General features: G+C 41.4%; 2 protein-coding genes across 2 annotated transcripts in view; both read left to right on the forward strand.

Annotated features, from left to right (window-relative positions):
- Nucleotides 1-13,647, forward strand: part of LOC139026050 (perforin-1-like) — a 23,289-nt gene that overhangs the window by 5,198 nt on the left and 4,444 nt on the right. The gene's annotated exons all lie outside the window — the stretch shown is intronic.
- Nucleotides 11,591-13,288, forward strand: LOC112076486 (perforin-1). The gene is made up of 4 exons (XM_070441351.1): nt 11,591-11,710; nt 12,189-12,347; nt 12,792-12,911; nt 13,033-13,288. The coding sequence occupies exons 1-4, from the start codon at nt 11,606-11,608 to the stop codon at nt 13,168-13,170; spliced, it is 522 nt and encodes a 173-aa protein (XP_070297452.1). The 5' UTR covers nt 11,591-11,605; the 3' UTR covers nt 13,171-13,288.

Genomic DNA, 13,647 nt, shown 5'->3' on the forward strand with positions numbered 1-13,647 from the left:
ATCTCTCTCTCCTAATTTGTCCTTTTCATTCCTGGACTTGCTGTTTGACCATGGCCGGTCGTCTTCTACTCCTATTGTCTTTTCTTCAACCTTTCCTTGCTGTAGCATTCTCTCTCTCTCTCCTTGTCTTACATTCCTTCTCTGTTGAGCCATGTCCCGTCTCTTCTCTATCCATGTCCTTCTTCCATCCTTTCCTTGCTGTAGCCATGTCCTCCTTCTCTCTCCTAGTTGTCCTCTTCCATTCCTTCTGTGAGCCAATGTCCTCCCCTCTCTCTCCTTAGTTGTCCTTCTTCCATCCTTCTGTTGTGAGCCTGTCCTCCCTCTCTCTCTTCCTATTGTCTTCTTTCCATCCTGACCATATGCGGCCTGTCCTCCCCTCTCTCTCCTATTTTCCTTCTTCCATCCTACCTTGCTGGAGCCATGCCTCCCTTCTCTTCCTAGTTGCCTTTCTTCCATTTGCCTGCGTAGCCATTCCTCCCCTCTCTTCCCCTAGTTTTCCTTCTTCTTCCTACGTTCTGTGCCATTCTCCCCTCTTCTAGTGTCTTTCTTCATCTGCCTTTGTGTGCCTGTTCCCCTCTTCTCTCTTTGCGTTAGCTCGGGTTGGTCCTTGTAGGAGGGAGGCGCGCGCAGATTTACAGGTGAGTTTGGCGAACCAAGCGTCGTCGACTTACGAGGGGTTCCTTCTTAATGTCCTGGTCGCTTGACATCACTTTGCCTTATAGGACCGGGTTGGCCCTTAATATGCATAATTTGATTTCAGGTTGTAAGCCAGTTTGTATATCTGTTGGTATGTAGAGGCATTGCAATACCAGATTTATTTTACCTTTAATTAACCAGAACAGTCAGTTAACGAAACAGTCTTATTTACAATGATGGAAAGGCAGGTGGGGTGATAAAACAGAAGAAGTACAGTAATGTTACAGACAGGACAGACATCATAACACAAAAGGACAGAGACACAGCACTAATCAAACAGGAAACAGGAGACAGTCAGCAGTGATTTGTTTGGATATCAAGTCTGCTACAATGACGTGTGACCATGAAAATGTCAGTGATTGGCTTGTTACTTGTTAGGTGAAGTAATAGTAATACAAAAATGAACAAACAAACAAATGTATTAATTATAAAATCATTCAAGTGAGCCAACTGTACATACATTAACAATAATTTACTATTTAATGCACAGTAATATATATATTTTAAGTTTAATGAAGTCTACTGAAAACATTATCTTCCTCAGGTGTGGTGCGGTTCATCCTTTCAAGGCAAGAGCAGCATTCTGAAGAAACAGGGAAATCCCACCTGGCCCGGCCAGTTCAACTTCGCAAACATCATTCCCAACTCTGTCCTGACGGTGCAGGTGAGTTTCCCCCCTTACTATGCAAAGCACTTTGAGCACTGGAAAAGCGCTATGTAAATCCCATCAATTATTATTAAGATGATAATGAGGAGGAAGATTATTTTTACTATGATTGTTATTATGATTATTTTTATTAGGTGTGGGATGATGTCATCGGACCAGATCGCTACATGGGAACCTGCACCACCACTGTCTACCCAGGAACACACAGTGAGACCTGCCACCTGAAGAAAGGCACTGTCTACTACTCCTACAGCTATGGCTACAGTCACTAGATGGAACAGAATGATGGTTAGACTGTAACCTATGACCTTTATGACCTTGTGTCTGATTGGTTCTCTCACCCTGTCACTCGTGTATTCACTTCCTTATAGAATAAAACAACATGCTTTACGGCAAGATGGTCTGTCTGGCTTCATCATGTTTATGAATTGTTTCAATACATTAAGTGACTATACTCGATAAGATATTCACTTTTAATGATAATCAACGACACAACAGTATACCATTTTTGTGCTTAAACCTGAGTGTAATATACCTTTTTGTTATTCTAAGGTTTGGCCTTCTTTCATAATCAGCATTTCAGATAAATACAACATTTCCCCATGGTGATAATTAAGTCCTTATGTTATGTTGATCCAACCTGGGATGACATGGTGGGAAGCTAAGCTGCAGCATCACCATGAACATGGGAACCCACAACGTCAGGGAACCATCTGTTATACTTACAGTTACATATGAACCCCCCCCATGTGGAAATGAACTGAATGATAATTCATAATGGTATATTATCAACAACAACAAAAATATGACTTCATCACACCAGATGGGGGCGGTGTTGTATAGAGAACTGCTAGCTTGGATTCCTAAAGCTTTTCAGAGTAGAGACTGCTGAGCTATGTCGCCAGTGATGCCTTACAGACAGCTGTGTAAAATACTATTCATATTTTTGAATTCACTTCACTACACTCCTAAAGAAAATAATGCATTTATTACGCCATATTTTCACTGACACCCCAAAGTACTGATTAAATGTTGAATGCTTAGCAGCACAGGGAAAAGGTCAAATTCACACACTTATCAAGAGAACATATCCCCACTGCCTCTGCTCTGGCGAACTCACTAAAGACAAATGKTTTATTTGTAAATGATGTCTGAGTTTTGGAGTGTGCCCCTGGATATCCCAAAAATAAAAGTAAATATAAATTGTGCCGTCCGTCTGGTTGGCTTGATATAAGGAATAAGAAATTATTTATACTTTTGATACTTAAGTATATTTCAGCAATTACATTTACTTTTGATACATAAGTATATTTTAAACCAAATACCTTTACTCAAGTAGTATTTTACTGGGTGACTTTTACTGCAGTCATTTTATATTAAGGTATCTTTACTTTTGTTCAAGTATGACAATTGAGTACTTTTTCCACCACTGCTTTCAGATCAGGGGATACCTGTCCCTTATAAAGTGTCTCAGATTAGGAGTGCTGATCTAGGATCAGGTTTTCCCATTCCAGAACAATCTCCTTCAATATGATCTAATTAGCCAAACTGTTATGAACACGCTTCATGAATACGGACCTAGATCAGGTCCACAAAGCACCTCAGAGTAGAGACTGCTTTCCAACAACAGGTCCCGTGTCCACAAAGCGCCTCAGAGTAGAGACTGCTTTCCAACAACAGGTCCCATGTCCACAAAGCGCCTCAGAGTAGAGACTGCTTTCCAACAACAGGTCCCGTGTCCACAAAGCACCTCAGAACTAGAGACTGCTTTCCAACAACAGGTGGTTTCTGTTGACTATCATAATGGAGGTTCTTGAACAGGAAAACAGCTGAAAGCAGAGCCATACATTTACATTTAGTCATTCAGCAGACGTTCTTATTCAGAACGACTTACAGAGGAGGACAGAGGAGTCGAGGAAATGACAGACTTTTGCCCAAATGAGAATCTCCCAGTGAATAAAATGTATCTCAGTGAAGGGGAAACTGATGACTGGTCGAGAGGTTGAGTAGAGTGTTAATTCATTAGTAGGTAAAGGAGGAGTCTGCTCTCTCACACGGGTAACTTCAGCAGAGGAATTCTCAAAGAGTATCTTTCAGGTTCATAGGACAGATGTTTTAAATGCCCCTCACCACTTCTGAACAGCTGTTGTTCTGTGGAAGGAGTAAAGCTTTTGATTCTAGCTTAATCTATAAAAATGTCCTGCCTCACCACGACATAGATACATTTATTTGTGCGTGTTGTGTGGTGTGTGTGTCTTCTCTGTGTGTGCTGTTCGTGTGTGTTGTGTGTGTGTGTGTTTCTCGTGTCTGTGTGTGTGTCTCTCTCTCTGTGTGTGTGGTGGTGTGTGTGTGCTGGTGTGGTGTGTGTGTGTGTGTGTGTGTTGTGTGTGTGTGCTGTGGTGTGTGTGTGTGTGTGTGTGGTTGAATGGGGTGATGAACAGGTTGGGTCTCCCTTGCGTATCCCTAACCCTCTCTCACACCCCTGCTGGACACACGACCACGACAGAGACAGAATTTGGACTTTATTCAGAGCAAGTAGTTCTTGATGACCCAGAGAAAAGATTGGGTGGCAAATGTACTACAGTTTCAAACCTGAACTAGTGATGGAGCCTGGCAATGGTGAGCAGATGATGTGACGAGAATTGCTATCATGTAACAACAACCAACCATTGGATATCACAGTTGTCCATTAAACAACATGCACGCCATTGGATATCACAGTAACTGGTTGTTAACTACGTGACGCCGCATTGGATAATACCATGTGGTCATTAATATGTAACCTGGATAATTTAGGTTGGCGTCATCACGAATAACTTGACGGGCCATTGGGTAATAAAGTGTGGTCATTAAACAAGGTGAAAGCCCTGGGAATAAGGTGGTCGATTATAATGCACTATTGGTAATACAGTGTGGTAATTAATAACGTGACAAAGGATAATCAGTGTGGGCATTTAAAGTGACCGCCCTTGGCCAATGAATGTGATGGACATAGACGGTGGAACCTGTCTTGGTCTGCTGAGTTAATTTGGAGATTATTTGATTCTAACCGCGTGTTTGGTGAGAATCGAGTAGGTGATGGTGATTTCTGCATGTTGTGGTTCCCACAGTGACGCTGGGGAGGAAGTGTGATGGTGGTGGTGCTCTGGTGACAGTGCTGTGAGTATTAGAATTCAAGGCACATTAACTGTTAGTCTGTGTAGGGGGCGTATATTTTCACTGGGAGAAAATCAGTGCCAAATGAACGGCCTTGTATCTATTTAGATCGACATATCAATATTTATTACTTGGATAGAAAAACTCAATGTTTTAAAAGCTGTTTGAATTTAGTCTGTGAGTAAAACAGAACTCATTTTGCAGCAAACTTCCAGACAGGAAGTGAAAAATCTGAAATCGAGGCTCTGTTCCAGGGCCTGCCTTTCACTGGCTTATCTCTATCGATTACATGCACTTCATGCCTTCCACTAGATGTCAACAGGCATGTGGAGGTGAAATGGGTGTCTAGTTGATCTGAGGTCGAACAAGAGCTTTTGGGAGTGAGGTCTGGAAATGTACATTGTCTTCGAAGGCGCGAGAAGGACCCCAGATGTGCTTCTGAAGCGTTCGGTATACATGGCTAATATCTCCGGCTCTGATTTTATTTGATACATGTGATAATATCATCGTAAAGTATGTTTTTTCAACCGGTTTTCATCGATTTTCAACGTTTATCGGGACTTTTGGAGTTTTCCGTTGTTTTGACTCGAGAGAAGATGGACATGTTCGCGCCACTTGGCTAGCTAAGGTTGCTAATTCGACAGGAGAAAAGGACATTCTAAAACAAACAACGATTTATTCTAGACAAGGACTCCTTGTACAAGATTCTGATGGAAGCTCAGCACAAGTAAGAACAATTTGATGTTATTCGTATTTTTGTGTGAAATGTTTAGTCCCATTTCCCCCTTTTAGCGGGCGCTGTCTCGCAATAACGCAAGCTGTATGTCGTACTAAAGTTATTTAAAAAAATCTAACACAGCGGTTGCATTAAGAACCAGTGTATTTTCATTGCCATACAACAAGTATTGTTATGTAAGTTGATGATGAGTTATTTGGTCAGATTAGGTGAGTGTCAGAAATATATTCGGACATTCTGGGAAAAGTTGCTTACATTTTCACAATGTAATACCACGGTTTTCAGCTCTAAATATTGCACATTTTCGAACAAAACCATAAATGTTTTTGTGTACACTGATGTTATAAGACTGTTCATCTGTGAAGTTGTCCAAAGATAGTGATTTATTTTAATATTTATTGCTGGTTTTTGCTAAAGCTATCTTTGCGGTGAATAAATGCGGTTGTGTGTTTGGCTATTGTGGTAAGCTAATATATTTCTATATTGTGTTTTCGCTGTAAACACTTAAAAAATCTGAATTTTTGGCTGGATTCACAAGATGTTTCTTTTCATTTGCCGTACACCATGTATTTTTCTAAATGTTTTATGATGAGTATTAATGTATTTCACGTTTCTCTCTGTAATTATTCTGGCTGTTCTTCGGTGCTATTTGTGATTGTAGCTGCAATGTAAAACTATGATTTATACCTCAAATATGCACATTTTTTCGAAAAACATAAATGTATTGTGAGCATGTTATAAGACTGTAATCTGATGAAGTTGTTTCTTTGGTTAGTGACTATTATATCTATATTATTGTCGGTTTTTTGAAGCTACCTATGCAGTGGATAAACGTTGTGTGTTTGGTATTGTGGTGAGCTAACATAAATATATATGTGTTTTCGCTGTAAAATTTTAAAAAATCGGACATGTTGCTGGTTCACAAGATGTTTATCTTTCTCTGTTGCTGTATTGGACTTGTTAATGTGTGGAAGTTAAATATTTCAAAAAAAAAATGTTTTGAATTTCGCGCTCTGCGAAGGCAGCGGAATGTCGTGGGTGTTCCGCTAGCGGAACCCCGGGGCGAGAAAGGTTAACCAGCATGGATCACCACAGTGTGACTTTCCTGGTCCCGTCCCTCAGGTCAGTTAGTCAACACAGGAAGGAGTAATGGATGGATAGTTAATTTATTTCCAAAGCTGCAATCATGGGACACACACAGTATGGATGAATGATGAGTAGTCAACGGGATATAATTAGCACTCCCACAGCAATTCTCCATAAATCTGCTGTATAATATACTAAGAAAAGAACAATTGAAAAGTCTATCAAAGTCATTGTGATCGTAAAGTGGATTTAACAATTTCTAATAATTCCTCATTGACTATAATACAAATAAATTGTTTCCATGTGTAGTCTCATATTCACAACATCAGAATAAACTGTCATCCATTTTAGTATTGAAATACATCAAATGAACCTGAAAAATGACTCAACGTCACACCCTTGTGGTTAAGAAATATATTACACCAAGAATGTACCACATATTTTCCTAAGCTAACAAAACAAAACCATAAAACTCACATGGCAAACTGAGATTCGGCAATTAACATATAATCAGTGTCTTCTGCAGCGATACGCCACCTATCTGGTTTGCGCTTAGTGGGACTATCATTTATTTTTCAACAGGACAATGACCAAAAACACATCTCCAGGCTGTGTAAGAGCTATTTGACCAAGAAGGAGAGTGATTGTGTGCTGCATCAGATGACCTGGCCTTCACAATCACCAGACCTCAACCCAATTGAGACAGTATGGGATTTGTTGGATCGCAGAGTGAAGGAAACGCAGCCAACAAGTGCCCAGCATATGTGGGAACTTCTTCAAGACTGTTGGAAAAGCCTTCCAGGTGAAGCTGGTTGAGAGAATGCCAAGAGTGTGCAAAGCTGTCATCAAGGCAAAGGGTGGCTACTTTGAAGAATATCAAATATATTTTTATTTGTTTAACACTTTTTTGGTTACTACATGATTCCATATGTGTTATTTCATAGTTTTGATGTCTTCACTATTATTTTACGATGTAGGAAATAGTCAAAATAAAGATAAACCCTTGAATGAGTAGGTGTCCAAACTTTTGACTGGTACTGTACATCTTTCTGAACTAACTCCAACACGCCTAATTGATCATTTATAGATTTAAGCAGTTCGGTTTCCACGCTTACCGTACAGGGTGGTAAATATAGGCAATACGTGTCAGTCGAAGAGTCTCTTAGTTTTCTTTTAGAGTTTGGTTCTCCATTGTTTCCGTGGTTACTCTCCGCCATATTTTTGTTTTGACTGCGTTGATAGTGTTTGTCTATAAAATTCTTTAGCCTTACAAGTTGTTTTGAGTTATTATCCAGTTTGGATGTTGTTGCCCAGGAGTGAGCAGATCAGCGTAAAAGTACTATTATTTGGTGAGTTTTAGGGATATTATTATTATTTTTTAATTCACGAGGCATTCTGCACCGTCATCTTCAGTCCTCCATAATCTCTTAGGCTTAGTTTCCCATGACAGACATTTGATTCTGGGTAACGAGATTACCCCAGCCTTGACTTGAATTCCTTGTGGGGGTCAAAATAGGTGAGCACAGGTTCTGGCTCTTTTGTGATGAGCTCTTTCATCTGCTGGAACGCAGCGTCATGAATTGTGTCCCACACAAACTCACTGCTCTGTTTCAGGAGCTGACGTAGTGGTGCGTTTACTTCTGACAGTCTGGGAGCAAACCTGGCGATCGTCGTTTACTTCTGACAGTCTGGGAGCAAACCTGGCGATCGTCGTTTACTTCTGACAGTCTGGGAGCAAACCTGGCGATCGTCGTTTACTTCTGACAGTCTGGGAGCAAACCTGGCGATCGTCGTTTACTTCTGACAGTCTGGGAGCAAACCTGGCGATCGTCGTTTACTTCTGACAGTCTGGGAGCAAACCTGGCGATCGTCGTTTACTTCTGGCAGTCTGGGAGCAAACCTGGCGATCGTCTGTAGGCTCAGTCTCCTTTACAACAATTTTGCCTTTCTCTATGACGTCCAGCTGAGCTTTCAGGCATGCTGCGTTCTCCTATACTTTGGAACATGTCAGATAACTCCTCCATAATGTTAGTTACATTCTGTGTTTCACTCAGTGTTGCATTTGCATTGACAGACAACACCAGTTTGATTAAATCCATGTCTAGGCAAGCCCTTCTGTGCTGACAATGTATAACTCTAACATGACTGCAGTGTCCTTATGTCAGATCCATTTTAACATCCAGTGGTTCACCACCAGACCCTGTGAGTTGACGTGTTGCTGGTTTGAGAACTGCACTGCCAAACCTATTCCTGAACCTGTTTGCTGGTATTATGTTCACCTGGGCACCTGTATCTAGTTTAAATCTAACTTTGTGTCTTTCTAGTCCAAGCAAATGATTGCTCACTGTTTGTTGCAACGTGCTCTCTTGTGTCAGAGTCTCTGTACAGTTGGATGAGCGTGCAATGTCAATGGCTTTTTCCAAAGTCAAATCTGATGAGCCATGACTCAATAGCTTTTCATGCACTTCATGTGAGTTTGTAGCAAAAACAATTCAATCTTTAACCATCTCGTCACTGTTTGGAAAGTTACAGTCTTTAACTATCAACTTTAGCTCGGTAACAAAATACTTGAAGGATTCGCTAACTCCTTATAGTTTTTCTTGAAACTTGTATGACATATTCCTCAAACTTGTCATAAAATGTTTTCACTATCTTTGCCTCTGTGTTTGTAAGTGTCCACGTATTAAATACATCTCGTCCTTTCTCCCCAATCCACAACAGGAGATAGCTGCACTTCTCGTTCTCATTCTTAGCACGTAGCAGTCCAGAGAACATTAGCTCCACATGCTGTTGAAACTTTCTCCAGGAGTCAGGTAAATTTGATGAATCCAAATCCATCCTCGGTGTTGGAAAGCCCGATCATTCCCATTTTATTATTTATTATGAGTTTGTTTCTTTCTATCTGACACCATGTTAACATTTCCACTTAACTGTCACTCTTAGTTGTCTAATTAAAGGAAAGGGATTGACAACGAATATGGAATTGACAAGTCATGTACGTGCACTTGACCCTAAATTTACGAGACCTTTATGTCAATGATGCAGCATGTGATATTCCCAGACGTAATCACACTGAACATAATATATCCTAGCAGGATATTACAGGGCTCTCTAAAGTGTTTTGTCTCCAAGTTGCAGGGATGTCACATGTCCGTCCTACTTATATCAGTACACTGGTAATAACCTAAGCATTACGAAACTTATATTTGAACAAATAAGCCACACGTAGCAAATAAGCTATTAAACTATTTGTTAACCAAATTCGACACTCTCTTATTGACCTCCATACAAAAACTCCTCGCTTGGTGAGTGGAAAAAACAAAAAAAAGCCACCTGCTGGAGAACGCAGACTCAGTTATCCCTCTCGTTTCGCTTCTTCCACTCTGGCTGCAGCTAGCTTCTTAATACAGCGCGCCTCCAACCCGGAAGCCAGCCGCACCAATGTGTTGGAGGAAACACCGTGCACCCGCCCCCCTTGGTTAGCGCGCACTGCGCCCAGCCCGCCACAGGAGTCGCTGGAGCGCGATGAGACAAGGATATCCCTACCGGCCAAACCCTCCCTAACCCGGACGACGCTAGGCCAAATGTGCGTCGCCCCACGGACCCCCCGGTCGCGGCCGGCTGCGACAGAGCCATGCTGTGGTACTCTGTACTTGCTCCCTCCGTAGCTATGACGCACTGGCTAGTACTGCAAACCATGCTCTATCAGCTCGATCAGTTAAGAAAACTGACTCCAACTAGCAGCCTAGAGCACGCTTATTTGAATGGCCATTACAGTAGCTAGTTTGCCAGCTTGTTGATGAAGTTGTACAGCACCAAAGTTAATGGACAGTTCTCAGAAATCAGCTTGTACCTTTCAGCTGGCACTGTGCCTCGCTCCTTAGCTAGCTACGTTTGGCCAACGTGATAACGTCACAGCTAGAGCTGTCAGCGTGCTGCGGAACTAATCACAGCAGAACAGAAACTGTCTTATCATGAAACTCTTTTTGCTATTAGCAAGACGTTCATTACACTAGCTAGCTAGTGGTAGTATTCAGCATTGAATACTTTGGGGTGGCAGGTAGCCTAGTGGTTAGAGCTTTGGGCTTGTAACCGAAAGTTTGCAAGATAAAATCACCGAGCTGACAAGATAAAAGTCTGTTCTGCCCCTGAACAAGGCAGTTAACCCACTGTTCCTAGGCTGTCATTGAAAATAAGAATTTGTTCTTAACTGACTTGCCTAGTTAAATAAAGGTTTAAAAAAAAAAAAAATGAGTGTGTGAGCTGGCTTTTTTAGCATCCATTTCGTTTCAAATGGATTGATTTTAGACGGATTCAGCCAGCAGGCAGACAAGCTAGCTAGATAGCTAATTTTCGTGCACATTTCGAATTTAATAAATACTGATTCTACAACCAGAAGATATCTGAATTAGATAGTAGAATTAGGTTGTGAAGACTTGGTAGATATTAGCTACAGATGTATAGTTTTTGTTAAGATTAACTCTTTTGAGGATGAATGGGGATTCAGCGGACGACGTTGCCTTGGGTAACGTTGACGAATGCTAGGATAGCTTATTGTAGCAAATCTTATTGTTAGCGATCCCATGAGAGTTTGCTATCACACAGATCAGTGTAGACAGCCGTCTGACCTGAGAAAATGCACATCATTTAGTTCAATGGGTACGCCCGTTCTATTCATGATATTTCTATGGCCGTGACTTTGTGGTGAGTTGGAAAGGACACCTGCTGTTGCTGACCTGCTGTCGTTGTTCTCTAGCCTGTATCATAGGATGTGTGCTCTGGTCTCTGATTGTAAACCTTCATCATCCCGATCTGAACCGTGCTATCTCAGATATTTTCTTTTCACATTGTCCTTTCTAACGCGGCTCCAGAAACGTTGATGGATGTGTAACCAGGTCAACCTTGTGCAGCTTGCTTTGGCTCAGTTCAGCTCAGTAGTGGGAAATTGACGTTGATAACATTGTTGGCCCTTGTTGTCACCCACCTGTTGGAGGAAAGCCTTTTCTCACAGAAGAACCCTAACTTTCATTATTAATGAAACCATCTCTGTTAACCCGGTCTTCATCCCAAATTCCACCATATTCCCTATATAGTGCTCTACTTTTGACCAGGGCCCATACTGCTGTATAGCGAATAGGGTGCCTTTTGGGACGCACAATAGGATTTCAGTTCAAACCCCTGTTTGCCACGTAGTATAGGTTTTTCCCGTCATAGCCAGCACCGTGGACGCTCATTGGCTGAGACGGTGCTTGAGAACTGACCATATGTATGTTGCTATCACCTTTAGAGTGGAGGGGGCTGAGGGGAGTGTACAGTATGTTATATATACAGGGGTAGAATGTACAACATTCAGAGGTTACAAGGCTGAGGTAAAGGACCGCTAATCCATCTTTCTCTCTCTCACTCTCTGTCGTCATTTCTTCGTCTGTACTGGGTTTGTTTTTCTCAGAAGTATCTTAGCTTCTCTCTCTCTCTTCCTCTCTGAATGTGACTTGTGTATTTTCTTCTCTCTCCTAGCTGTAATTCCTAAATTGATTGAGACCTTGAAATGGATATACATTGTTGTGTGTATCTTTACTGTTTGCCCGACGATTTATGCTCTGTGACGAGCTCTTACGTTCTCTAAGGGACTGACAGTTTGTAAATCAAGTGTGATCTCCCTCCATCCAGGATACGCTGGCATGGAAATCAATCACATTTCTGCTGATTCAGGATTGTTTCTCTCTCTCTCTTTACTCCTGTCAGAATACAGTTTTTAGTGTTAGTTTCAAACTCTTATGGGCAGGTTTATACCTTCCCCTCCCCTCCTACCCTCCTCTCCTCTTCTCTCTCCTCTCTCTCCGACAGTGTACCATGGCCTCTCTCTCTCTGTCCCTGGGACTGCTGGTGCTATGCACCCTGGCTCTTGTACACTGTGACCTGTATGACGGCCATGTCAGGGTGTGGGGCCTTAGTGCCTCCAACCTGAAAGGAGACCTCCTCTCCCAGCCAGACCCCTACGTCAAGGTGAGTTGATTAATTTATTTTACCTTTAATTAACCAGAACAGTCAGTTAACGAAACATTCTTATTTACAATGAGGGAAAGGCAGGTGGGGAGATGAAACAGAAGAAGTAATGTAACAGACAGGACAGACATCCTAACACAAAAGGACAGAGACACAGCACTAATCAAACAGTAAACAGTAGACAGTCAACAGTCATTTGTTTGGATATCAAGTCGCCTACAGTGACGTGTCACATTGAAAATGTCAGTGATTGGCTTGTTACTTGTTAGGTGAACTAATAAACAAACAAACAAATGAAAAACAAACATATATTAATGCATTTTAAAATACATGTAGAGGTTCCTCATTCAAACTGTACACACATAAAAAATCATTGATTATTAAAAACACATTGAGTAATTAAAAACGTTTAATAACGTCTACAAACAACATTATCTTCCTTAGGTGTGGTGCGGCCCAGCCTTCGGTGGTATGAGCAGCATTTTGAATAACCAGGCCAACCCCACCTGGCCCGGTGAATTCAACTTCCTAGACATCATTCACAAGTCTGTCCTGAAGCTGGAGGTGAGTTTCCCCCTTTACTATGCAAAGTGCGTTGAGCACTGGAAAAGCAATCAATTATGATGATGAAGATGATAATGAGGAGGAGGAGGAAGATTATTACAATTATGATTATTATTATTAGGTGTGGGATGATAACGTCGGAGCAGATCACCGCCTGGGAACCTGCACCACCACCATCCGCCAAGGAACACACACTGAGACCTGCCACCTGAAGAAAGGCACCGTCTACTACACCTACAGCTACGACTACAGTCACTAGATGGAACAGACTGATGGTTAGATTGTAACCTAGGACCTTGTGTCTGATTGGTTCTCTCACCCTGTCACTCATGTATTTACTTCCTTATAATATCAATTAAAAAAGCGCTTCATGGCAAGATGGTCTCACTCTGCCTTTATCATGTTTCTGTATTCTTTTATGATTTCTCAGAAGATGTCTTAGAATGGTCCATAGCATATTAAAAGTGATAAATCAATATTTCGACTAGATTTGAGATTTTATGTGAAGGCTTTTATTTACAGTATACCATTATTGTGCTTAAATCTACACTTTATTTAACTTTTTGTTATTCTAAGGTTTGGCCTTTTTTCATAATCAGCATATAAGATAAATACAACATTTCCCCATGGTGATAATTAAGCACCTATGATCTGTTATCTAAAGGATCCAACCTGGGATGACATGGTGGGAAGCTAAGCTGCAGCATCACCATCAACATGGGAACCCACAACGTCA

Source organism: Salvelinus sp. IW2-2015, unplaced genomic scaffold, assembly GCF_002910315.2.
Source record: "Salvelinus sp. IW2-2015 unplaced genomic scaffold, ASM291031v2 Un_scaffold3786, whole genome shotgun sequence".
NCBI classification, from domain to species: domain Eukaryota; kingdom Metazoa; phylum Chordata; class Actinopteri; order Salmoniformes; family Salmonidae; genus Salvelinus; species Salvelinus sp. IW2-2015.

Excerpts from the sequence above, each read along its gene's own strand:
- LOC112076486 (XM_070441351.1), top strand. The coding sequence starts at position 11,606 with ATGTATGTTGCTATCACCTTTAGAGTGGAGGGGGCTGAGGGGAGTGTA. Across the intron at positions 11,711-12,188 it reads TCAGAGGTTACAAGGCTGAG|TGTACCATGGCCTCTCTCTC; the intron begins GTAAAGGACCGC and ends TCTCTCCGACAG. Across the intron at positions 12,912-13,032 it reads AGTCTGTCCTGAAGCTGGAG|GTGTGGGATGATAACGTCGG; the intron begins GTGAGTTTCCCC and ends TATTATTATTAG.